This window comes from Mustelus asterias, chromosome 16 (assembly GCF_964213995.1).
Source record: "Mustelus asterias chromosome 16, sMusAst1.hap1.1, whole genome shotgun sequence".
Taxonomy (NCBI): Eukaryota; Metazoa; Chordata; class Chondrichthyes; order Carcharhiniformes; family Triakidae; genus Mustelus; species Mustelus asterias.
Window position 1 is genome coordinate 10,227,557 of NC_135816.1, and position 23,433 is coordinate 10,250,989.

Genomic DNA, 23,433 nt, shown 5'->3' on the forward strand with positions numbered 1-23,433 from the left:
CCTGCCCCTGCCCAGTGTGTGTGTACACACTGCAGGATCTGATCCTGCCCCTGCCCAGTGTGTGTACACACTGCAGGATCTGATCCTGCCCCTGCCCAGTGTGTGTGTACACACTGCAGGATCTGATCCTGCCCCTGTCCAGTGTGTGTACACACTGCAGGATCTGATCCTGCCCTTGCCCAGTGTGTGTACACACTGCAGGATCTGATCCTGCCCTTGCCCAGTGTGTGTACACACTGCAGGATCTGATCCTGCCCCTGCCCAGTGTGTGTGTACACACTGCAGGATCTGATCCTGCCCTTGCCCAGTGTGTGTACACACTGCAGGATCTGATCCTGCCCTTGCCCAGTGTGTGTACACACTGCAGGATCTGATCCTGCCCTTGCCCAGTGTGTGTACACACTGCAGGATCTGATCCTGCCCCTGCCCAGTGTGTGTGTACACACTGCAGGATCTGATCCTGCCCTTGTCCAGTGTGTGTACACACTGCAGGATCTGATCCTGCCCTTGCCCAGTGTGTGTACACACTGCAGGATCTGATCCTGCCCTTGCCCAGTGTGTGTACACACTGCAGGATCTGATCCTGCCCCTGCCCAGTGTGTGTGTACACACTGCAGGATCTGATCCTGCCCTTGCCCAGTGTGTGTACACACTGCAGGATCTGATCCTGCCCCTGCCCAGTGTGTGTGTACACACTGCAGGATCTGATCCTGCCCCTGTCCAGTGTGTGTACACACACTGCAGGATCTGATCCTGCCCTTGCCCAGTGTGTGTGTACACACTGCAGGATCTGATCCTGCCCTTGCCCAGTGTGTGTACACACTGCAGGATCTGATCCTGCCCTTGCCCAGTGTGTGTACACACTGCAGGATCTGATCCTGCCCCTGCCCAGTGTGTGTACGCACTGCAGGATCTGATCCTGCCCCTGCCCAGTGTGTGTGTACACACTGCAGGATCTGATCCTGCCCCTGCCCAGTGTGTGTGTACACACTGCAGGATCTGATCCTGCCCCTGCCCAGTGTGTGTACACACTGCAGGATCTGATCCTGCCCCTGCCCAGTGTGTGTACACACTGCAGGATCTGATCCTGCCCTTGCCCAGTGTGTGTGTACACACTGCAGGATCTGATCCTGCCCTTGCCCAGTGTGTGTGTACACACTGCAGGATCTGATCCTGCCCCTGCCCAGTGTGTGTACACACTGCAGGATCTGATCCTGCCCTTGCCCAGTGTGTGTACACACTGCAGGATCTGATCCTGCCCCTGTCCAGTGCGTGTGTACACACTGCAGGATCTGATCCTGCCCTTGCCCAGTGTGTGTACACACTGCAGGATCTGATCCTGCCCAGTGTGTGTGTACACACTGCAGGATCTGATCCTGCCCCTGCCCAGTGTGTGTGTACACACTGCAGGATCTGATCCTGCCCCTGCCCAGTGTGTGTGTACACACTGCAGGATCTGATCCTGCCCCTGCCCAGTGTGTGTGTACACACTGCAGGATCTGATCCTGCCCCTGCCCCTGCCCAGTGTGTGTGTACACACTGCAGGATCTGATCCTGCCCCTGCCCAGTGAGTGTGTACACACTGCAGGATCTGATCCTGCCCCTGCCCAGTGTGTGTACACACTGCAGGATCTGATCCTGCCCCTGCCCAGTGTGTGTGTACACACTGCAGGATCTGATCCTGCCCCTGTCCAGTGTGTGTACACACTGCAGGATCTGATCCTGCCCTTGCCCAGTGTGTGTACACACTGCAGGATCTGATCCTGCCCTTGCCCAGTGTGTGTACACACTGCAGGATCTGATCCTGCCCCTGCCCAGTGTGTGTGTACACACTGCAGGATCTGATCCTGCCCTTGCCCAGTGTGTGTACACACTGCAGGATCTGATCCTGCCCTTGCCCAGTGTGTGTACACACTGCAGGATCTGATCCTGCCCTTGCCCAGTGTGTGTACACACTGCAGGATCTGATCCTGCCCCTGCCCAGTGTGTGTGTACACACTGCAGGATCTGATCCTGCCCCTGCCCAGTGTGTGTGTACACACTGCAGGATCTGATCCTGCCCCTGCCCAGTGTGTGTACACACTGCAGGATCTGATCCTGCCCCTGCCCAGTGTGTGTACACACTGCAGGATCTGATCCTGCCCTTGCCCAGTGTGTGTGTACACACTGCAGGATCTGATCCTGCCCTTGCCCAGTGTGTGTGTACACACTGCAGGATCTGATCCTGCCCCTGCCCAGTGTGTGTACACACTGCAGGATCTGATCCTGCCCTTGCCCAGTGTGTGTACACACTGCAGGATCTGATCCTGCCCCTGTCCAGTGCGTGTGTACACACTGCAGGATCTGATCCTGCCCTTGCCCAGTGTGTGTACACACTGCAGGATCTGATCCTGCCCAGTGTGTGTGTACACACTGCAGGATCTGATCCTGCCCCTGCCCAGTGTGTGTGTACACACTGCAGGATCTGATCCTGCCCCTGCCCAGTGTGTGTGTACACACTGCAGGATCTGATCCTGCCCCTGCCCAGTGTGTGTGTACACACTGCAGGATCTGATCCTGCCCCTGCCCAGTGTGTGTGTACACACTGCAGGATCTGATCCTGCCCCTGCCCCTGCCCAGTGTGTGTGTACACACTGCAGGATCTGATCCTGCCCCTGCCCAGTGAGTGTGTACACACTGCAGGATCTGATCCTGCCCCTGCCCAGTGTGTGTACACACTGCAGGATCTGATCCTGCCCCTGCCCAGTGTGTGTGTACACACTGCAGGATCTGATCCTGCCCCTGTCCAGTGTGTGTACACACTGCAGGATCTGATCCTGCCCTTGCCCAGTGTGTGTACACACTGCAGGATCTGATCCTGCCCTTGCCCAGTGTGTGTACACACTGCAGGATCTGATCCTGCCCCTGCCCAGTGTGTGTGTACACACTGCAGGATCTGATCCTGCCCTTGCCCAGTGTGTGTACACACTGCAGGATCTGATCCTGCCCTTGCCCAGTGTGTGTACACACTGCAGGATCTGATCCTGCCCTTGCCCAGTGTGTGTACACACTGCAGGATCTGATCCTGCCCCTGCCCAGTGTGTGTGTACACACTGCAGGATCTGATCCTGCCCTTGTCCAGTGTGTGTACACACTGCAGGATCTGATCCTGCCCTTGCCCAGTGTGTGTACACACTGCAGGATCTGATCCTGCCCTTGCCCAGTGTGTGTACACACTGCAGGATCTGATCCTGCCCCTGCCCAGTGTGTGTGTACACACTGCAGGATCTGATCCTGCCCTTGCCCAGTGTGTGTACACACTGCAGGATCTGATCCTGCCCCTGCCCAGTGTGTGTGTACACACTGCAGGATCTGATCCTGCCCTTGTCCAGTGTGTGTACACACTGCAGGATCTGATCCTGCCCTTGCCCAGTGTGTGTACACACTGCAGGATCTGATCCTGCCCCTGCCCAGTGTGTGTGTACACACTGCAGGATCTGATCCTGCCCCTGCCCAGTGTGTGTACACACTGCAGGATCTGATCCTGCCCTTGCCCAGTGTGTGTACACACTGCAGGATCTGATCCTGCCCCTGCCCAGTGTGTGTGTACACACTGCAGGATCTGATCCTGCCCCTGTCCAGTGTGTGTACACACTGCAGGATCTGATCCTGCCCTTGCCCAGTGTGTGTGTACGCACTGCAGGATCTGATCCTGCCCCTGCCCAGTGTGTGTGTACGCACTGCAGGATCTGATCCTGCCCTTGCCCAGTGTGTGTGTACACACTACAGGATCTGATCCTGCCCTTGCCCAGTGTGTGTGTACACACTGCAGGATCTGATCCTGCCCCTGCCCAGTGTGTGTGTACACACTGCAGGATCTGATCCTGCCCCTGCCCAGTGTGTGTACACACTGCAGGATCTGATCCTGCCCTTGCCCAGTGTGTGTACACACTGCAGGATCTGATCCTGCCCTTGCCCAGTGTGTGTACACACTGCAGGATCTGATCCTGCCCCTGCACAGTGTGTGTACACACTGCAGGATCTGATCCTGCCCTTGCCCAGTGTGTGTACACACTGCAGGATCTGATCCTGCCCTTGCCCAGTGTGTGTACACACTGCAGGATCTGATCCTGCCCCTGTCCAGTGCGTGTGTACACACTGCAGGATCTGATCCTGCCCTTGCCCAGTGTGTGTACACACTGCAGGATCTGATCCTGCCCCTGCACAGTGTGTGTACACACTGCAGGATCTGATCCTGCCCCTGTCCAGTGTGTGTGTACACACTGCAGGATCTGATCCTGCCCCTGCCCAGTGTGTGTACACACTGCAGGATCTGATCCTGCCCTTGCCCAGTGTGTGTACACACTGCAGGATCTGATCCTGCCCTTAACCAGTGTGTGTACACACTGCAGGATCTGATCCTGCCCCTGCCCAGTGTGTGTACACACTGCAGGATCTGATCCTGCCCTTGCCCAGTGTGTGTACACACTGCAGGATCTGATCCTGCCCTTGCCCAGTGTGTGTACACACTGCAGGATCTGATCCTGCCCCTGCCCAGTGTGTGTACACACTGCAGGATCTGATCCTGCCCTTGCCCAGTGTGTGTACACACTGCAGGATCTGATCCTGCCCAGTGTGTGTACACACTGCAGGATCTGATCCTGCCCAGTGTGTGTACGCACTGCAGGATCTGACCCTGCCCCTGCCCAGTGTGTGTGTACACACTGCAGGATCTGATCCTGCCCTTGCCCAGTGTGTGTGTACACACTGCAGGATCTGATCCTGCCCTTGCCCAGTGTGTGTGTACACACTGCAGGATCTGATCCTGCCCTTGCCCAGTGTGTGTGTACACACTGCAGGATCTGATCCTGCCCCTGCCCAGTGTGTGTGTACACACTGCAGGATCTGATCCTGCCCCTGCCCAGTGTGTGTACACACTGCAGGATCTGATCCTGCCCCTGCCCAGTGTGTGTGTACACACTGCAGGATCTGATCCTGCCCCTGCCCAGTGTGTGTACACACTGCAGGATCTGATCCTGCCCTTGCCCAGTGTGTGTGTACACACTGCAGGATCTGATCCTGCCCCTGTCCAGTGTGTGTGTACACACTGCAGGATCTGATCCTGCCCAGTGTGTGTGTACACACTGCAGGATCTGATCCTGCCCAGTGTGTGTGTACACACTGCAGGATCTGATCCTGCCCAGTGTGTGTGTGCACACTGCAGGATCTGATCCTGCCCAGTGTGTGTGTGCACACTGCAGGATCTGATCCTGCCCTTGCCCAGTGTGTGTGTACACACTGCAGGATCTGATCCTGCCCTTGCCCAGTGTGTGTGTACACACTGCAGGATCTGATCCTGCCCTTGCCCAGTGCGTGTGTACACACTGCAGGATCTGATCCTGCCCCTGCCCAGTGTGTGTGTACACACTGCAGGATCTGATCCTGCCCCTGCCCAGTGTGTGTACACACTGCAGGATCTGATCCTGCCCTTGCCCAGTGTGTGTACACACTGCAGGATCTGATCCTGCCCCTGTCCAGTGTGTGTACACACTGCAGGATCTGATCCTGCCCTTGCCCAGTGTGTGTACACACTGCAGGATCTGATCCTGCCCTTAACCAGTGTGTGTACACACTGCAGGATCTGATCCTGCCCTTGCCCAGTGTGTGTACACACTGCAGGATCTGATCCTGCCCTTGCCCAGTGTGTGTACACACTGCAGGATCTGATCCTGCCCCTGCCCAGTGTGTGTACGCACTGCAGGATCTGATCCTGCCCTTGCCCAGTGTGTGTACACACTGCAGGATCTGATCCTGCCCTTGCCCAGTGTGTGTACACACTGCAGGATCTGATCCTGCCCTTGCCCAGTGTGTGTGTACACACTGCAGGATCTGCCCCTGCCCAGTGTGTGTGTACGCACTACAGGATCTGATCCTGCCCCTGCCCAGTGTGTGTACACACTGCAGGATCTGATCCTGCCCTTGCCCAGTGTGTGTACACACTGCAGGATCTGATCCTGCCCTTGCCCAGTGTGTGTACACACTGCAGGATCTGATCCTGCCCTTGCCCAGTGTGTGTACACACTGCAGGATCTGATCCTGCCCTTGCCCAGTGTGTGTACACACTGCAGGATCTGATCCTGCCCCTGCCCAGTGTGTGTACGCACTGCAGGATCTGATCCTGCCCCTGCCCAGTGTGTGTACACACTGCAGGATCTGATCCTGCCCTTGCCCAGTGTGTGTACACACTGCAGGATCTGATCCTGCCCTTGCCCAGTGTGTGTGTACACACTGCAGGATCTGCCCCTGCCCAGTGTGTGTGTACGCACTACAGGATCTGATCCTGCCCCTGCCCAGTGTGTGTACACACTGCAGGATCTGATCCTGCCCTTGCCCAGTGTGTGTACACACTGCAGGGTCTGATCCTGCCCTTGCCCAGTGTGTGTGTACACACTGCAGGATCTGCCCCTGCCCAGTGTGTGTGTACGCACTACAGGATCTGATCCTGCCCCTGCCCAGTGTGTGTACACACTGCAGGATCTGATCCTGCCCCTGCCCAGTGTGTGTGTACACACTGCAGGATCTGATCCTGCCCCTGCCCAGTGTGTGTGTACACACTGCAGGATCTGATCCTGCCCCTGCCCAGTGTGTGTGTACACACTGCAGGATCTGATCCTGCCCCTGCCCAGTGTGTGTGTACGCACTGCAGGATCTGCCCCTGCCCAGTGTGTGTGTACACACTGCAGGATCTGATCCTGCCCTTGCCCAGTGTGTGTGTACGCACTGCAGGATCTGATCCTGCCCAGTGTGTGTGTACACACTGCAGGATCTGATCCTGCCCTTGCCCAGTGTGTGTACGCACTGCAGGATCTGATCCTGCCCCTGCCCAGTGTGTGTGTACACACTGCAGGATCTGATCCTGCCCTTGCCCAGTGTGTGTGTACACACTGCAGGATCTGATCCTGCCCCTGCACAGTGTGTGTGTACACACTGCAGGATCTGATCCTGCCCCTGCCCAGTGTGTGTGTACACACTGCAGGATCTGATCCTGCCCTTGCCCAGTGTGTGTGTGCACACTGCAGGATCTGATCCTGCCCCTGCCCAGTGTGTGTGTACACACTGCAGGATCTGATCCTGCCCTTAACCAGTGTGTGTACACACTGCAGGATCTGATCCTGCCCCTGCCCAGTGTGTGTGTACACACTGCAGGATCTGATCCTGCCCCTGCCCAGTGTGTGTGTACACACTGCAGGATCTGATCCTGCCCTTGCCCAGTGTGTGTACACACTGCAGGATCTGATCCTGCCCTTGCCCAGTGTGTGTGTACACACTGCAGGATCTGATCCTGCCCCTGCCCAGTGTGTGTACACACTGCAGGATCTGATCCTGCCCCTGCCCAGTGTGTGTACACACTGCAGGATCTGATCCTGCCCCTGCCCAGTGTGTGTACACACTGCAGGATCTGATCCTGCCCCTGCCCAGTGTGTGTACACACTGCAGGATCTGATCCTGCCCAGTGTGTGTACACACTGCAGGATCTGATCCTGCCCAGTGTGTGTACACACTGCAGGATCTGATCCTGCCCTTGCCCAGTGTGTGTGTACACACTGCAGGATCTGATCCTGCCCCTGCCCAGTGTGTGTACACACTGCAGGATCTGATCCTGCCCTTGCCCAGTGCGTGTGTACACACTGCAGGATCTGATCCTGCCCAGTGTGTGTGTGCACACTGCAGGATCTGATCCTGCCCAGTGTGTGTGTGCACACTGCAGGATCTGATCCTGCCCTTGCCCAGTGTGTGTGTGCACACTGCAGGATCTGATCCTGCCCTTGCCCAGTGTGTGTGTACACACTGCAGGATCTGATCCTGCCCCTGCCCAGTGTGTGTGTACACACTGCAGGATCTGATCCTGCCCCTGCCCAGTGTGTGTACACACTGCAGGATCTGATCCTGCCCTTGCCCAGTGCGTGTGTACACACTGCAGGATCTGATCCTGCCCAGTGTGTGTGTGCACACTGCAGGATCTGATCCTGCCCAGTGTGTGTGTGCACACTGCAGGATCTGATCCTGCCCTTGCCCAGTGTGTGTGTGCACACTGCAGGATCTGATCCTGCCCTTGCCCAGTGTGTGTGTACACACTGCAGGATCTGATCCTGCCCCTGCCCAGTGTGTGTGTACACACTGCAGGATCTGATCCTGCCCCTGCCCAGTGTGTGTACACACTGCAGGATCTGATCCTGCCCCTGCCCAGTGTGTGTACACACTGCAGGATCTGATCCTGCCCTTGCCCAGTGTGTGTACACACTGCAGGATCTGATCCTGCCCTTAACCAGTGTGTGTACACACTGCAGGATCTGATCCTGCCCTTGCCCAGTGTGTACGCACTGCAGGATCTGATCCTGCCCCTGCCCAGTGTGTGTACACACTGCAGGATCTGATCCTGCCCCTGCCCAGTGTGTGTGTACGCACTGCAGGATCTGATCCTGCCCTTGCCCAGTGTGTGTGTACACACTGCAGGATCTGATCCTGCCCTTGCCCAGTGTGTGTGTACACACTGCAGGATCTGATCCTGCCCTTGCCCAGTGTGTGTGTACACACTGCAGGATCTGATCCTGCCCTTGCCCAGTGTGTGTGTACACACTGCAGGATCTGATCCTGCCCCTGCCCAGTGTGTGTGTACACACTGCAGGATCTGACCCTGCCCCTGCCCAGTGTGTGTATACACACTGCAGGATCTGATCCTGCCCTTGCCCAGTGTGTGTACACACTGCAGGATCTGATCCTGCCCTTGCCCAGTGTGTGTACACACTGCAGGATCTGATCCTGCCCTTGCCCAGTGTGTGTACACACTGCAGGATCTGATCCTGCCCTTGCCCAGTGTGTGTACACACTGCAGGATCTGATCCTGCCCTTGCCCAGTGTGTGTACACACTGCAGGATCTGATCCTGCCCTTGCCCAGTGTGTGTACACACTGCAGGATCTGATCCTGCCCTTAACCAGTGTGTGTACACACTGCAGAATCTGATCCTGCCCTTGCCCAGTGTGTGTACACACTGCAGGATCTGATCCTGCCCTTAACCAGTGTGTGTACACACTGCAGAATCTGATCCTGCCCTTGCCCAGTGTGTGTACACACTGCAGGATCTGATCCTGCCCCTGTACAGTGCGTGTGTACACACTGCAGGATCTGATCCTGCCCTTGCCCAGTGTGTGTACACACTGCAGGATCTGATCCTGCCCTTGCCCAGTGTGTGTACACACTGCAGGATCTGATCCTGCCCCTGTCCAGTGTGTGTACACACTGCAGGATCTGATCCTGCCCCTGTCCAGTGTGTGTACACACTGCAGGATCTGATCCTGCCCTTGCCCAGTGTGTGTACACACTGCAGGATCTGATCCTGCCCTTGCCCAGTGTGTACACACTGCAGGATCTGATCCTGCCCTTGCCCAGTGTGTACACACTGCAGGATCTGATCCTGCCCCTGTACAGTGCGTGTGTACACACTGCAGGATCTGATCCTGCCCCTGTCCAGTGTGTGTACACACTGCAGGATCTGATCCTGCCCCTGCACAGTCTGCTCTTTTCCTGTGAGTTTAGTTATTGAGAGTAGAACACTGGGTCGATTCCTCAACCTGCAATCAGGTGTTACTGAGCGCAGTCCCAGCATCTTTACCACTTTCCCAGCTGAAATCACCTGGCATAGCTTGCTGACTCCTGGGCCCTGGCTCCGTATACACACTTAACCAGGTGGCAGGATGGTATTATGGATGCTATGTGAATTCTGTGATGAATTGGTGGGTTAAATTAGCTGTTGGAGAGTGTCTGCAGCCTGATTTCACACCATGAATGGACTCAGGGCAAGTTTCTAAGTGCCTGAGTATCAAAAAGTATTGGACATGTACCTGAAGAGAAATAATTTGCAGGGCTACGGGGGAAAAGGCCAGGCGGTGGGAGTAGCTGAGTTGACCTTGCAAAGAGCAAACATGGACACGTCAGGCTGAATTGCAGCTGCCTGAGCTGTATTTAGTCTATGATTCTAAATAGTGAGTGAAAGGGGCAGGTGGAGTAATCTGTTAATCTGTCTCTTTGTTTTAATCTGTGCAGTGACCACCCTTCATCAGCGACTGTTGCAGCCAGACTTTCAGCCAATCTCTGCTTCCCAGTTGTACCCAAAGCACAAGCATCTCCTGATAAAGCGCTCGCTGCGTTGTCGGGTAGGTCCGGTGGGGAACTGGGTGTCTATGGGGTGGGCAGGTGAGTTATTTACTGTGGGACAAGAGAGGATGGATATGAATGTTTCAAAGAACATAATAGGAGCAGGATGAGGCCAGATGGCCCCTTGCGTCTGCTCCTCTGCTCCACAACTCCACTTCCTCGCCCTATTCTCAAATCGTTTGATTCCTTTAAGTGTCCAAAATTCTATGGACCTCAATCTGGTATTTACTCAACAACTGAACATTCAAAGGGCCCTTCTGAGCTAGAGATTTTCAAAGATTCACAACTCGTGGCTGACTTCAGAGACAGTTGGAGTCTCTACTAGACTCTCCAGGCTTGTGAAGCGACCTCAGGATCAAGCACTCCCAGCACAGGTTTTTAAACACTGGAGTAAGAACAGAAAAAAAGCTGGAAACACTCAGCAGGTCAGACAACCCCTGTGGAGAAAGAGACAGAAACCAGAGTTTACATTTCAGGTCAGAGATCTGTCATTAGAACTGGAAAGTTAGTCATGAACAGCTTTAAAACAAGTGGGAGAGTGGAGAGGGAGGTCAGGCAAAGAACAAAAGGGTAAGACTAGATTCAGACCAATGACTGCAGGCTCGTGTGGACAATATACACCAACGTGGGCAGTTTGGACCGAACATTTAGTTTTTATCCAGTTCGTTCTATGTGAAGAAGAAAATCTCAGATAGGCTGGAGGGCAGAAGTGATTAAATGACAAAAGGGTTAATGATGGAGGGCAGAATTAAAGGTGCTATATTTAAATGCCCGCAGTGTCCGGAACAAGATAGATGAGCTTGTGGCCCAGATTGTGACTGGCAGGTATGATGTGGTAGGCATCACAGAGACGTGGTTGCAGGGGGTTCAGGACTGGCAGTTAAACATCCAGGGATTCACAACCTATCGAAAAGACAGAGGGGTGGGTAGAGGGGGTGGGGTTGCCTTGTTAATTAGAAATGAAATTAAATCAATAGCACTAAACGACATAGGGTCAGACGATGTGGAGTCTGTGTGGGTAGAGTTGAGGAACCACAAAGGCAAAAAAACCATAATGGGAGTTATGTACAGGCCTCCTGACAGTGGTCAGGACCAGGGGCACAAAATGCACCACGAAATAGAAAGGGCATGTCAGAAAGGCAAGGTCACAGTGATCATGGGGGATTTCAATATGCAGGTGGACTGGGTAAATAATGTTGCCAGTGGACCCAAAGAAAGGGAATTCATTGAATGTTTACAGGATGGCTTTTTGGAACAGCTTGTGATGGAGCCCACGAGGGAACAGGCTATTCTGGACTTAGTGTTATGTAATGAGCCAGACGTGATAAAAGATCTTAAAGTAAGGGAACACTTAGGAAGCAGTGATCATAATATGGTAGAATTCAGTCTGCAATTTGAAAGAAGGAAGGCAGAATCAGATGTGAAGGTTCTACAGTTAAATAAAGGTAATTACAGGCGCATGAGGGAGGAACTGACAAAAATCGACTGGAAGCAGAGCCTAATGGGAAAGACAGTAGAACAGCAATGGCAGGAGTTTCTGGGAGTAATTGAGGACACAGTGCAGAGGTTCATCCCAAACAAAAGAAAGGTTATCAGAGGGGGGATTAGGCAGCCATGGCTGACAAAGGAAGTCAGGGAATGCATCAAGGCAAAAGAGAGAGCCTATAATGTGGCAAAGAGTAGTGGGAAGTCAGAAGATTGGGAAGGCTATAAAAACAAACAGAGGATAACAAAGAGAGAAATAAGGAAGGAGAGGATCAAATATGAAGGTAGGCTAGCCAGTAACATTAGGAATGATAGTAAAAGTTTCTTTAAATACATTAAAAACAAACGGGAGGCAAAAGTAGACATTGGGCCGCTCCAAAATGACGCTGGTAATCTAGTGATGGGAGACAAGGAAATAGCTGAGGAACTTAATAAGTACTTTGCGTCAGTCTTCACAGTAGAAGACATGAGTAATATCCCAACAATTCAGGAAAGTCAGGGGGCAGAGTTGAATATGGTTGCCATCACAAAGGAGAAAGTGCTAGAGAAACTAAAAGGTCTGAAAATTGATAAATCTCCGGGCCCAGATGGGCTACATCCTAGAGTTCTAAAGGAGATAGCTGAAGAAATAGTGGAGGCGTTAGTTATGATCTTTCAAAAGTCACTGGAGTCAGGGAAAGTCCCAGAGGATTGGAAAATCGCTGTTGTAACCCCACTGTTCAAGAAGGGAACAAGAAAAAAGATGGAAAATTATAGGCCAATTAGCCTAACCTCAGTTGTTGGCAAAATTCTAGAATCCATCGTTAAGGATGAGATTTCTAAATTCTTGGAAGTGCAGGGTCGGATTAAGACAAGTCAGCATGGATTTAGTAAGGGGAGGTCGTGCCTGACAAACCTGTTAGAGTTCTTTGAAGAGATAACAAATAGGTTAGACCAAGGAGAGCCAATGGATGTTATCTATCTTGACTTCCAAAAGGCCTTTGACAAGGTGCCTCACGGGAGACTGCTGAGTAAAATAAGGGCCCATGGTATTCGAGGCAAGGTACTAACATGGATTGACGATTGGCTGTCAGACAGAAGGCAGAGAGTTGGGATAAAAGGTTCTTTCTCAGAATGGCAACCGGTGACAAGTGGTGTCCCGCAGGGTTCAGTGTTGGGGCCACAGCTGTTCTCTTTATATATTAACGATCTAGATGACGGGACTGGGAGCATTCTGGCCAAGTTTGCCGATGACACAAAGATAGGTGGAGGGGCAGGTAGTATTGAGGAGGTGGGGAGGCTGCAGAAAGATTTAGACAGTTTAGGAGAGTGGTCCAAGAAGTGGCTGATGAAATTCAACGTGGGCAAGTGCGAGGTCGTACACTTTGGAAAAAAGAATAGAGGCATGGACTATTTTCTAAACGGTGACAAAATTCATAATGCTAAAGTGCAAAGGGACTTGGGAGTCCTAGTCCAGGATTCTCTAAAGGTAAACTTGCAGGTTGAGTCCGTAATTAAGAAAGCAAATGTAATGTTGTCATTTATCTCAAGAGGCTTGGAATACAAAAGCAGGGATGTACTTCTGAGGCTTTATAAAGCACTGGTTAGGCCCCATTTGGAGTACTGTGAGCAATTTTGGGCCCCACACCTCAGGAAGGACATACTGGCACTGGAGCGGGTCCAGCGGAGATTCACACGGATGATCCCAGGAATGGTAGGCCTGACATACGATGAACGTCTGAGGATCGTGGGATTATATTCATTGGAGTTTAGGAGGTTGAGGGGAGATCTGATAGAAACTTACAAGATAATGAACGGCTTAGATAGGATGGACGTAGGGAAGTTGTTTCCATTAACAGGGGAGACTAGGACGCGGGGGCACAGCCTTAGAATAAAAGGGAGTCACTTTAGAACAGAGATGAGGAGAAATTTCTTCAGCCAGAGAGTGGTGGGTCTGTGGAATTCATTGCCACAGAGGGCTGTGGAGGCCGAGACGTTGAGCGTCTTCAAGACAGAAATTGATAAATTCTTGATTTCTCGAGGAATTAAGGGCTATGGGGAGAGAGCGGGTAAATGGAGTTGAAATCAACCATGATTGAATGGTGGAGTGGACTCGATGGGCCGAATGGCCTTACTTCCGCTCCTATGTCTTATGGTCTTATGAATAGAGACGAAAGATGCGTGCAGAGAGCTGTAAATATTGGAGAGAAGGCCACAAGCTCTGCACGTTAGACATTCCTGACAGAGTGGAACTTTATGATACTTCAGACGACATAATAATGAGGTTGTGCAGAGCTCATAGAATCATAGAGAATCATAGAAACCCTACAGTGCTGAAAGCCCATCGAGTCTGCACCGACCACAATCCCACCCAGGCCCTATCCCCATATCCCTACATATGACCCGCTAATCCCTCTAATTTACGCATCCCAGGACACTAAGGGGCAATGTAGCATAGCCAATCAACCTAACCGCACATCTTTGGAGTGTGGGAGGAAACCGGAGCACCCGGAGGAAACCCACGCAGACACGAGGAGAATGTGCAAACTCCACACAGACAGTGACTCAGGCCGGGAATCGAACCCAGGTCCCTGGAGCTGTGAAGCAGCAGTGCTAACCACTGTGCTACCGTGCCGCCCACTCTCCCCTGTCCCGGCACACTCACTCTGTGACGTACCTCAAATCCAACCTCAGAAGTATGACTGGACTGGATTTTATTCCTTTCCCAAATCCCATCAGTGTTGTCTATCAAAGGAAGGTTGCTGTGGTACTGGCTTCCATTTGTCCTAATTCCTCCTGTTGCACGGTTCCTGAAACTGGGCTTGGGGGAAGTAAGTATTATTTGAGAGATTCTGACTCAGTGATTGGATTAAGGGTGAGGGGAGGGGATGCAATTCACCAGCAGCATCTTCTGGTTCCTATACTCCAGTAAGAAGTCTCACAACACCAGGTTAAAGTCCAACAGGTTTATTTGGTAGCAAATACCATAAGCTTTCGGAGCAATGCTCCTTCGTCAGATGGAGTGGTCTCTGTTCTCAAACAGGGCACAGACACAGAAATCAAATTACAGAATACTGATTAGAATGCAAATCTCTACAGCCAGCCAGGTCTTAAATGTACAGACAATGTGGGTGGAGGGAGCATTCAACACAGGTTAAAGAGATGTGTATTGTCTCCAGACAGTACAGCTTGTGAAATTGTGCAAGTCCAGGAGGCAAGCTGTGGGGGTTACTGATAATGTGACATAAATCCAACATCCCGGTTTAGACCGTCCTCATGTGTGCGAAACTTGGCTATCAGTTTCTGCTATACTCCAGACATGGGAGTTACTGAATGTTTGTTCTGAGGTTGGGGGAGTGGGGCTGGTAGGAGGGGCAGGAAAGGACTAAAGCAAGTTGTCTGGAGAGGTTGGAATTGCTGCTCCGTCAGTGCAAGCCAACGAGGCTCCAGCATCCTCCCCACACTGACGAAAGCTGAGTCCTGTAGCAGCAATTGAGGGGGAAGGTCACTGGAAAGGATGGTAGTGTTACGTGCCTGCTTGACTTCCTTCTCATTTAAACAATCAGTCCTTTTCTGTAGAGTACAAATGGTGACTCACTCACTGTCTTCTCTGGTCAAAGAGTCACAGGTGCCTCCCACCAGGGAAGCTCCAGAATTGTGAAAGGGTGTCGTGGGTGGAAGTGTGCTGAGGGAGGAGGAGGAAGCCAATGACATTTTCTCAGTTTCAACTCTCCTTGAGCTACTGGAGGCAAATAATCAGCAGCAGTTGCATTTATTTTGCCCTTAACATTTAATAACAATAATATGCTTTACAATGGCTCTCGGAACTAACCTCATGCAGCAGTTGCTCAGTTAGCCCTGTTGGAAAATTAAGCATGTTGAGAATGAAGGCTAAGAATCTTGAGGCGAGTAATTCACCTGACTTCCCAAAGCCTGTCCACCATCTACAAGGCACAAGTCAGGAGTGTGATGGAATACTCCCCACTTGTCTGGATGGGTGCAGCTCCAACAACACTCAAGAAGCTCGACACCATCCAGGACCGAGCTTGATTGGCACCACATCGGCAAACAGTCAATCCCTCCACCGACGCTCAGTAGCAGCAGTGTGTACTATCTACAAGATGCACCGCAGCAATTCACCAAAGATCCTTAGACAGCACCTTCCAAACCCACGACCACTTCCATCTAGAAGGACAAGGGCAGCAGATAAATGGGAACACCACCACCTACAAGTTCCCCTCCAAGCCACTCTCCGTCCTTCCTTGGAAATATAATCGCCGTTCCTTCGCAGTCGCTGGGTCAAAATCCTGGAATTCCCTCCCTAATGGCATTGTGGATCAACCCACAGCACGTGGACTGCAGCGATTCAATCAGGCAGCTCACCACCACCTTCTCAAGGGCAACTAGGGATGGGCAATAAATGCTGGCCCAGCCAGCGATGCCCATGTCCCACGAATGAATATTAAAAAAAGATGTTGAGAGTTATGGTGCTCAGTGTGGCCACGACGATGTACTAGATCCTGGAAATTCTCCCACAATGTTTCAGAAATTTCAGCAACTCTTCCGCAAAACTGCCAAAGGCGGCTTTAGCAGTTGTGCTAAAGATTGTTGAGCACGCAAGGGGTTAACTGGCATAGCAACTTAGTTATTCCCGCATCGTATTCCGAGAAGTCAAGCTCTGAAAGAATCCTTTCTGAGGTGCGGGTGGAGTTGAGATTCTCCTGACTTTCCAAAGCACCTTGACAATTGTGGTTTAAAATATAATTGCTAATTGTGTGTGGAGAGGGGGTATCTGTTCAGAGCTATCAGATATAACTTACAAACTGGGGCAGATGTTGTCTTTGGAGATTTTGTTTCCAAATCTTTGGTTTGAGTTTGTGTTTTTCCTTCTCCTGACCATTGCAGAAATGTGAACACAATTTGAGTAAGCCTGAATTTAACCCGACTTCCATCAAGTTCAAGATCCAGCTGGTGGCTGTGTGAGTATATGGTTCTTCACGCTGAGACTTGGCTTTCGATTCCATGCTGTGCTGCTCATTGGTGGGAGGGGGAAGTCTGGCCCTACAGAATGGAATTAAAAACTCATGGTCTCAAGTGTTATACAAGTTAGATCGCAACTGCAACACAGAAATGGTGCTGTTTATCCCTCACCGGGGTAGTCCTAATCCCGTGTGCCCGCCCTGTTCCAACATTCCTTCGCTTCCCCCTCCATTCCTCTGCTTTCCCTATTTAACCTCTTGTTACATGATGCCATGGTTTCTGATTCATTCCCCAGCCTCCCAACTCTCCATGTGCAAGATTTATCTTGCTCCCTTTACCCTAAATCTTTCATTCAATCTTAACACCAGCGTCCTGTTAGTCTAAAACCTCTTCACACATTGGAAACAATCTGACCCTCCCTGTCCTATACTTCTGTAATTTTTAATATTTCTCTAATCGAAAATGACTGTTTAAGTTTTAAAAATTGCTTTAAAGGATGTGGACCTGGCTGGCATTTATTGCCCATCCCTAATTGTCTAGAAACCTTTTAAAACCAAAAAAATAATCCGTGTTTGTTTAGTGACTTGTTGCACCCAACAGAAATATTCCTGAGATCTTTGCACAGGACTTGAAAATACTGAATAAAACATTGGACACGGCATTGAGATAAATGAGTTATTGGGTTTGCTTTGGGTGGTGTTTGTTTACTTTTTTGTACATTTTGAACAGGCTGCAGTTTAAGTGCTGTGCGAAAAATATCTCTACTGAACCTTTCGCAATCTCAGGATGTCTGAAAGAGTTTCAGTTCCTAAGAGGAGTCGACATAGAATCATCGAGTCTGCACTGAGCACATTCCACCCAGGCCCTATTCCATTTTGAGTCATATAGGACTCGAAATGTTAACTCTGTTTCTCTCCCCACGGATGCTGCCAGATCTGAGCTTTTCCAAAACTTTGTTTCTTTTCCAGATCTGCAGCATCTGCAGTATTTTGCTTTTAATTTGTCTTAGTTTTGCCATCGGTGAAGTGTAGTTACTGTTGTTATTTAGGGTAGGTGAGAACAAGCATAGATTGAGAGAATGGTTTGAATTTAGCCACCTGTGTGGAGTTTTCTACTCAAGTTGTAATACTACATTGAGTCACAGGTTGGGATCAGAGTTCCTTGACGAAGAGCAGGCATTAGGAAGGAATCATAGCTGTTCCGAGTCATCTCGGGATTTAGGGAGAGTGTTCCCCCAAGGTGGGGCAGAGTAATTAAAAGTGTGGCCAGTTATAACCGAGCAGGTGCTGAGGAATGAGCTGGTCCTGGAATGGGCAGAGGAACTGTGGGAATGTGTGTGGGACATGGAGGAATTTGAAAGGGAGAATTTCCAGGGCCAAGTGACAAGAGCACAGGGAATGTGTGGGTAAGAGAGGATGGAGAGCTGTGTGGGGTGAGAGCGGTGAATGTGGGATTCTGGGCGGGTAGATTTTGACTATGGTTAACTAAGCCAGTTTTTCAAATTAGCCATTGTGCTTTTCAAGCTAACTAGGTTGGCAAGAAAGTGGTTAGGTCAAAAATTGTATTCCAGTAAAGCAGCGTTGAAATTAAATATTACAGTTCAACATTTTGTATGAACAGAATCTGGAGCTAAGATGTATGATGTGCCAGAGTTGTATAGAGTAACGAGAGATTAGAGAGAGATTGTAGAAATGTCTCAGCTATGCGGTACAGCGCGACACCTTCCTATCTGCGCGCGAGGCAGAACAAAGGCAAATTGGAATCTTTTAATTCCTGAAAAGCTTAAAACAGATCGTCAGGCTGGAGGTGGAAGTCCCATTGTAGTTTTGGGGTAACCTGTCCACACAGTCAGTATAGAGAAGCCTCTTGCAGTAGGGGTTTTAACCTGCAGTTAACCACTATGGGAATGCCACCTTTCAGTTGGAGAAACCGGGAAATGATTTCTTTGCAAATGCTGAATGAGTGGAGGTGACTTGGTCAACCATTGCGTGACTTCCATCACATCAACTGTGCTAATATACTTGTTCATTAGAGATACGCCAATCTGTTGTCTGAACTGAGCCCAGGATATAGATCAGTGAGGCCAAGTATTTAAACCTTTGGAGATTTAAAAAACACATCTGACAGTTTCTGCAGGTGGCGATTGCTTCTCAGAGATCCATATTTTGGGGGGAAAGAAATGACGACTTGCTTGGAGTCCTGTCGGGTTTGATTAAAAACTAATTTGGTATGCCATAAACCGCAAGTCTGCAGGAAACCTGTTGGTCTCCTTTTTACACTTTCTTCCTGTCATTTGGACAGCCCAGGGCCATCTGGATAGTGTAAGGAAGTGTGAGACCTCAGCACTTGGAAAGATTTTTTGCACCTTTTTTGTTTAAGAACGAGCGTAACATTTTTACACCCGAGCAGCAGCTCCACAATATCCGTTTGTGCAGTTACGATTTCTCGACAATGTGAAGTGACCAGGAGGGGTGGGAGAGCCTTTGAGCACTTTGTAAAACCAGGCTCCACGCTGCAGCCAGTGCTGGGCTCCTCACAGTGCGAGACCCAAGTCACGGAAGACTGCACGGTTACTGATATCCCACTGTGCTCCAAGCAGGAGGTCAGGATCCAGCTCCGTGACTATGACCCTTAGATTAACATCGCTTGCAATTCTAACCAGAAATTGGTGACTTTAGCTCATTCTCCATCATGTTAAGTTCACGTGCTTTCCCCCCCTCCCAACCCCCAGACCCACTGTTTTGCCTAAATCCATTTGAAAGCCAAAAGTGTTGCAGACCTGAACCGCGCCTTGGGTTTATTGACCTGGAGTCAGTCAGAGCACTGTGTGTGTGTGTTAAACATCTGTCTGCCTGTGGCTTTTATTACCAAGAGTGTTTACAGTCACTCATCAATTTTCTCCAACATGGCCTTTCAGACAGAGCTGAATTGTAACTGCGTTTGGTCCTCGGTGCCTTTGATTGTTACTTACATCTTGTTCACTTCGAACATGCAAGTGCGATACTGTAGCAGCAATTTTGGATTGCTGCCACTTTACCTCCAAGATAAACATCTTTACAGGACTAGCAGGCCTCGGCCCAGTGTGGCAGTGGATGGAAGATGCTGCCAGTCCCAGTGTCGCACCATTAATGCTGAGAACCTAATATCTAGTGAATCTATGTTGCTGTCACTTCACGAGGCTGATTCATCAACATGACATTGGATAGACTGCTGTTGGGAGTGCTGTGTGCAACTTTTGACATTCCATCACCGTACAGAAAGGCTATTGGAGCTGTGTGTGGGACACGTACAATGTGGCTTCACAGATGATGAGCGTTGGAGAAATCAACTTGAAGAAAATTGAGTCAATGGGGAAGATTAAAGGAGGAGTTGTAGTCATAAGAATTGAGAGGGTAGATAGTGCCAGGTTATTTCCATTGGTTAGCGAACTGATAACAGATAATTTTTGATTCTTTAGTAAGCTTAGCAAACAACCCTTGTATTTATATTTGTCCCACAGGACACCACAATGACTGTCTGGCACCTTGCAATTTGTGCACAAAGGTCCCATCAGTAGCAATGAGATAAATGACCAGTTAACTTCTTTTCTGGTTCTGATGAGGAGGGTGGTCTTGACTCAGATATCGGGAGAACTGACAGTTTGTGCAGTGCCTGTAATATATTTTACCCAATTGGGGGGAGAGGGGTTCAGGTTCTTGATTGATAAGGGGATCCGGGGTTATGGGGTAAAGGCAGGAGAATGGGGATGAGAAAAATATCACCATGATTGAATGGCGGAGCAGACTCGATGGGCCGAGTGGCCTAATTCTGCTCCTATGTCTTATGGCCTCAATATCTCATCTGAAAGACAGCATCTCGTCATTGCAGCACCCCCTTAGCCAGGAGTATGAGCTCAAATCCCTGGAATGTGACTTGAAGCCACAGCGTTCTCAGGCAAGAGGGCTGAAGTAAATCTAACACGGGGAGTTTAAAGGAAATGTGGTACTGCCCAATATTAGAATATGGGATGCATTAGTGCCAGTGGCTATTGAAACACAGTCATAGAAACTAGAATTAGACATTTGGAAAAGGGAATCAAAAGTAATATTTCCAAGTTTGCTGATGACATGAAACTTGTTTGAGTGGTCAGGGGGATGTTGAGAGGCTTCACGATGATTTAGACAAGTTGAGTGAGTGGGAAAATACATGGCAGATGTGATATAATGTGGATAAATGTGAAGTGATCCACTTTGGACAGAGAAACAGAATGGCAGAGTATTATTTAAATGGAGATAGATTGGGAAATGTTGATGTACAAGGGAACCTGGGTGTCCTAATATACTAGTCATTGAAAGTAAGCAAACAGGTACAACAAGCAGTTAGGGCATCAAATGATATGTCGCCGCCTTTACAAGAGGAATTGAGTTCACGAGCAAAGATGTCTTACTGCAGCTGTACAGGGCCTTCGTGTGATCACAGCTGTAGTATTATATGTAGTTTTGGTCTCCTTATCTAAGAGAGGATACACTTGCCATAGTGGAAATGCAGTGAATGTTCACCAAACTGATTCCTGGGATGGCAGGATTGCCATATGAAGAGAGATTGGGTCGACTGGACCTGAATTCAGTGGAATTTAGAAGAATGGGACAGGATCTAATTGAAATATTTGAAATTCTGACAGGGTTGGACGGACTTGATGCAGGGATATTGTTTCCTCTGGCTGGGGGGGGGGGGGTTGACTAGGACAAGAGGTCACAGTCTCAGGGTACGGGGTAGGCCAGATAGGACTCAGATGAGGAAAAGTGTCTTCACTGAGGGTGGTGAACCTGTGGAATTCCTGACCACAGATGACTGGAGGCCAAGTCACTGAATATATTTAAGAAGGAAATAGATTTCTAGACAACAGGTGTCAAGGAGTATGGTGATGAGATAGATTATCAGCCGTGGTCATATTGAATGATGGCGCAGGCTCGAAGGGCCTACTCCTAATTCCGATGTAACAGAGAAGAAATATGTGTATTTCTGTTGAGTGCACAGCTTGTGCAAGCACCAGCATAATGACTTGAGTTGATTTATTATTGTCACATGTATTAGTATACAGTGAAAAGTATTGTTTCTTGCACGCTATACAGACAAAGCATACCGTTCATAGAGAAGGAAACGAGAGAGTGCAGAATGTAGTGTTACAGTCATAGCTAGGGCGTAGAGAAAGATCAACTTAATGCAAGGTACAGTAGACATGTTTTTACTTTACGTCATGTTTCTGGCTGATGGGTAGCAACAAGTCTCTGGGCGCACTCAGCTTCTAGCAGGCTCACTCCTTCCTTCCTGTCATAGCAGTTGAACCTTCTGATGTCCTTCGAAAATCGTCCCACCCTGAGTGAGTATTCCAGAGCAGACTTCCACCAGCTAGACCCACCTCGATGACGCCTTGTTCCTTAAATCTCAAAAGTCCCATTCATCCTGTTCCCTTCTTTTGGAACAGAAAAGCAGCTTTTACAAATATTCTGTTTAGTTGTGAATACCAGAACAGTTCCTGCTGCTCTACACTGCAGTGGCTGCTGCTGCTGCTCCCACAGAGGGGTAAATTCTTTGTCTTCTCCATTCCGAAATCAGTTGTCCCCATTTCTTGATGTCAGGGTGTGAAAGCTGTCACTTGGATTTTTCCCAGTAGCTTTCAGTTTGGATCATGCGGGTATTTTTCTGGGCAGAGTTAGTATGATCATCATCCCTGCTATCCAGGACACTTTGTTTTACCTCAAGTTGAAAGAGATATTTTAAAGCATCACTGTCTTGTAAAGTTCAACGTTCGTAACAGTATCCTGAGAAAGGGCTGTTTATGAAGTTGTGGATATGCACTCTTCACTAGAATCCAAATTCAGCTATTTAACTTTTTCCTGTTGGTTCATGGCTTTACTTCTCCAGGGGGTTCATCTTCAAGCAGTCAGCATGATTTGGAGCACTTGTGTTAGTGTAATGATGGTAGAAATTCCATTTGTAATTAATATAAGGATTGAGTACAGGCGATGACCATTCGGCTCATAGTCCCGGTATGCCAGCTCTTATCCAATTGCTCTGACAACCCTCCGCTTTCCCCATAGTCCTGCTAACTTTTCCATTGCAAGTTTTGACAAAGGGTCATCTGGACTCGAAACGTCAGCTCTTTTCTCTCCTTGCAGATGCTGCCAGACCTGCTGAGATTTTCCAGCATTTTCTCTTTTGGTTTCAGATTCCGGCATCCGCAGTGATCTGCCTTTACAAGTATTTGTCCAATTCCCTTTTGAAAGTTACAATTGAATCTGCTTCTGCCACCTTTTCTGGCAGCACATTCTAGTTACTTACTGTATAATAAAGGATAGGCCAACATACAAGATAGGAACAGGAGTCGGCTACTCAGCCTCTCACGCTTGCTCCACCATTCAATAAGATCGTGACTGATCTGTTTGTAATCTCAACTCCACATTCCTGCCTACCCCTGAAAAACTTTCACCCCCTTGCTCATCAAGAATCTAGTTCCGCCTTGAAATCATTCAAAGACTCTTCTTCCACTGCCTTTTGGGGAACAGAGTTCCAAAGACACTCATCCCTCAGGAATGAATTCCTCCTCATCTCTGATTTAAATTGACGACCCTTTATTTTTTTAAACAGTGACCCCTTATTCTAGATTCTCCCACAAGGGGAAATATCCTCTCCACCTCCGCCCTGTCAAGACCCCTCAGGATCTTATAAGAGCAAAGGACAATACAGCACAGAAACAGGCCCTTCAGCCCACCAGGTCTGTGCTGACACAGATGCCTTTCTAATCTAATGTTTTCTA

At 49.9% G+C, this 23,433-nt stretch overlaps 1 protein-coding gene across 1 annotated transcript in view; it reads left to right on the plus strand.

Annotated features, from left to right (window-relative positions):
* Positions 1-23,433, plus strand: part of dctn4 (dynactin 4) — a 54,991-nt gene that overhangs the window by 20,960 nt on the left and 10,598 nt on the right. Inside the window, exons 8-9 of the mRNA XM_078231778.1 lie at positions 10,083-10,192; positions 16,563-16,636. Coding sequence (XP_078087904.1) covers positions 10,083-10,192; positions 16,563-16,636 — 184 coding nt within the window. The remainder of the gene's footprint in view (positions 1-10,082; positions 10,193-16,562; positions 16,637-23,433) is intronic.